This window comes from Leptopilina heterotoma, unplaced genomic scaffold (assembly GCF_015476425.1).
Source record: "Leptopilina heterotoma isolate Lh14 unplaced genomic scaffold, ASM1547642v1 Lhet_272, whole genome shotgun sequence".
In the NCBI taxonomy this organism is placed as follows: domain Eukaryota; kingdom Metazoa; phylum Arthropoda; class Insecta; order Hymenoptera; family Figitidae; genus Leptopilina; species Leptopilina heterotoma.
In genome coordinates, this window is record NW_025110982.1 from 738685 (window position 1) to 741986 (window position 3302).

Here is a 3302-nt window from a genome sequence, read left to right on the forward strand (position 1 = left end):
AAAAAGAGAAAATACCTGGAAGGGAAATAACATTGAAGAGAGAAAAAAGACCTTGTGAAGAGAAAAAAATAAACCTAGAGGAGAGAAAGACCTGGAGGAAAGAAAGAAAGACCTGGTGAAGAGAAAAAAATAAACCTAGAGGAGAGAAAGACCTGGAGGAAAGAAAGAAAGACCTGGTAAAGAGAAAGAAAAAAACCTAGAGGAGAGAAAGACCTGGAGGAAAGAAAGAAAGACCTGGTAAAGAGAAAGAAATCAACCTAGAGGAGAGAAAGACCTGGAGGAAAGAAAGACCTGGAGAAGAGAAAGAAAGAAAGAAACAAAGACCTAGTGAAGAGAAAGAAAAGACCTAGAGGAGAGAAAGACCTGGAGGGAAGAGACCTGTAAGAAATAGAAACCTACGACGATGCAAGCTGAAAGTAGAATGAGTGTGGTGGCTGGCGCACTGCACTCACTCACCGTTGTGATCCCCACCACGGCGCTCTCCCACCACAGCGCCCTCCACTAGGCATCGCTAGTGGAGTGAAAGCAGCATCTCCATGCGGCGATTCTCCGTAACAAGTTCCAATACGCGGTGATTTTTGAATATATATTGTTGATAATAATAATAATAATAATAATAATAATAATAATAATAATAATAATAATAATAATAATAATAAATTGTTAAAAACAATTATATTTACTAAATTTTCTTTAAAATATTTTTTCAAATATAACTGCGTATTCAAAATATTCTAAAATGACATAAGAGTTCAAGTATTGCATATAAATAAATAAATATTTAAAATTTAAGAAAGCATTTTTTAAATTAACTAACATTCTAACATCAAATTTTTCAAGTTCAATTCACCTTAAAACAAATTATGATTTTAATTAAATTTTTTTTTTCAAAGTTGGAACTTAAAGAATAAAGGATAGGATAATATAAATAAAGGAATAAAATAAAGGATATTTTTATAAAAATTATATTAGTATTTAACAAAATATAAAAACTTTTCATTAAACTTTTATTTTGTAAGGAAAATAAACTTATTTTAAAATATTTAAATATAAACCATTTTACTTAAATTGCAGATTATAACCCTTCAATATTAAGTTTAAACACAACCTATATTTTTAAAATAAGGTTAAATACTTTTTTAATACTTTGGTAAAGGGTAACCAGTGAATTATTAATAAATCACAAAATTTAAAGTAAGAATGTCACTCTTATGTTAAAACAAAAAAGCACTTTTCGAAAATTACGCGATCAAATTATCGCTGACATTCAAAGTTTTGTAATTAAAAGACTTTTAAAAATTGGTCAATTAAATGAAATTATCATTTGAAATACAAAATAATGCGACTAACGAGATTATTCGTTGTCATACAAAAACACTTCGACAATTAAGTCTTTGAACGAAATTATCATTCACCCAAAATTTAGCGATTAAACGAAATTCTCACTATTATGTTAAAACAAAAAACACTTTTCGAAAATTACGCGATTAAATTAAATTGTCACTTTTCTGATAAAACAAAAAAATACTTTTCGAACATTGAGCGATTAAACGAAATTGACACTGTTTTACAAAAACAAAAAAAACAGCTTTCGAAAATTAAAGGATTGACAAAAATTGGCACTATTTTGTCACAAACAAAAAAACACTTTAAATTTAAGTTATTGAAACAAAATTATCTCTCTTAAATCTGGTGACATGTAAAAAAATATTTCTCACTAATAATAATAATCACTTTAACTCTTTGGTTTTCACCCTTGTTGATTGGAATTTTCTCTATCCTTTTTTTAAATTTAGGTTTATTTTGCGGTCTTGTAGGCTTCCTGATGCAAGGATTTAATGAGTCATGCTGAGTGATGTTGCCAGTTGAAGTTGAAGGAACTGGTTTTGGTATTTCCTTGGAAGTTGAAGGAACTGGTTTTGGTATTTTCTTTGAAGTTAAAGGCACTGCTTTTGGTATTCCCTTGGAAGTAGAAGGCAGTAATTTTTGTATTTTTGGTTGAGGATTATCCAACTTTATTGCTTTTTCACGAGGATCAAATTTTCTTTTTAAAGATTTAATTTTTTCAGATGATGACGATGCTTGAACTAAAGCCTGGTTTTGATTCTTATTTTTGAAAATTTCTACACGTTGATCATCTCTCTGTTTTGAAGTTGCTGGAGGCTGATCATCATTCTGTTTTGTAGTTGCTGGAGGTTGATCATCATTCTGTTTTGTAGTTTCTGTAGGTTGATCATCATTTTTCATTATCGGAGATTCTAGAGGTTGATCACTTTTTATTTTAGAAATTTCTTCGATTGACTCAGAGGATGATGATGATGATGATGATGATGATGATGATGATGAGGAGTCAGAAGAATTGCTCGAAGAAGAGGAAGATGATGAATCTGAACTGCTCGAGGAGGATTTACACTTTTTTGTTGTTGTTTTTTTCTTAGATTTTGCTGAAGTTGTAGTTAAAAGATTTATTTGTTGTTCTTTCGGTGTTGGATGATAGGATTCTGTTTGACGTTCTTCAATAGTTTCTAAAGGAGTTGGAGAATATAATTCTAAAGATGAAGATGGAGAATTCAATCTACTAATTCTTGGACGACTGAAAGATGTGGATGAACTCGTTGGCTGTGCAGCAAACTCAGGTTGTTGCACGGTTGGTAATGGCACAGATGATAGATATATACCATTCGTTGGCTGAACACAAGGTGTTTGATATCTGACATTCGTCGGTTGAACACAAGGTGTTGGATATCTGCCATTCGTTGGTTGAACATAAGGTGTTGGATAACTGACATTCGTTGGCTGAATTACAAGGTGTTGGATATCTGACATTCGTCGGTTGAACATAAGGTGTTCTGCCTCTGATTGGGTGTGCAGAAAATTCCTGATGTATATTTTTTGTCAACTGTGAAGAAGGTTCCTTATGCATATTTTTTGTCAACTGTGTAGTGCGTGAGCGCCGTTCTACAGCCATTAAATGTAAAAAAAGAAGACTGTAAATTTTCAGTAAAAAATTTTACTAAATCCTGAATGCATAGTTGCTGCCCAGAAAGTGGATATACCTGTAAAAAACAAACTATTTTACTCATTGACATTTTTCTATCAAATTAGTTGATTAATTAAAATTATTAAATATAAAAAATCATTTAAAATAACTTATAATAATTTTAATTAATAAAATATGTAAGAGGACTCGATAATGTGAGGTTATGTTAAATAGATAATGTGAGGTTATGTTAAAATAGATAATGTGAGGTTATGTTAAAAATAGATAATGACAATTAAAAAATTAACCTTTAGTATGAGAT

General features: G+C 30.6%; 1 protein-coding gene across 1 annotated transcript; it reads right to left on the minus strand.

Moving 5' to 3' along the window:
* Positions 1 to 1683: 1683 nt before the first annotated feature.
* Positions 1684 to 2826, minus strand: LOC122503902 (putative protein TPRXL). Its single transcript, XM_043614663.1, has one exon. It carries the CDS (start codon positions 2824 to 2826, stop codon positions 1684 to 1686), a length of 1143 nt encoding a protein of 380 aa, XP_043470598.1.
* Positions 2827 to 3302: the final 476 nt, after the last annotated feature.

What these genes read in the sequence shown, in the direction of transcription:
- LOC122503902 (XM_043614663.1), bottom strand. Translation starts at nt 2,826, where the DNA reads ATGTCAGATATCCAACACCTTGTAATTCAGCCAACGAATGTCAGTTAT.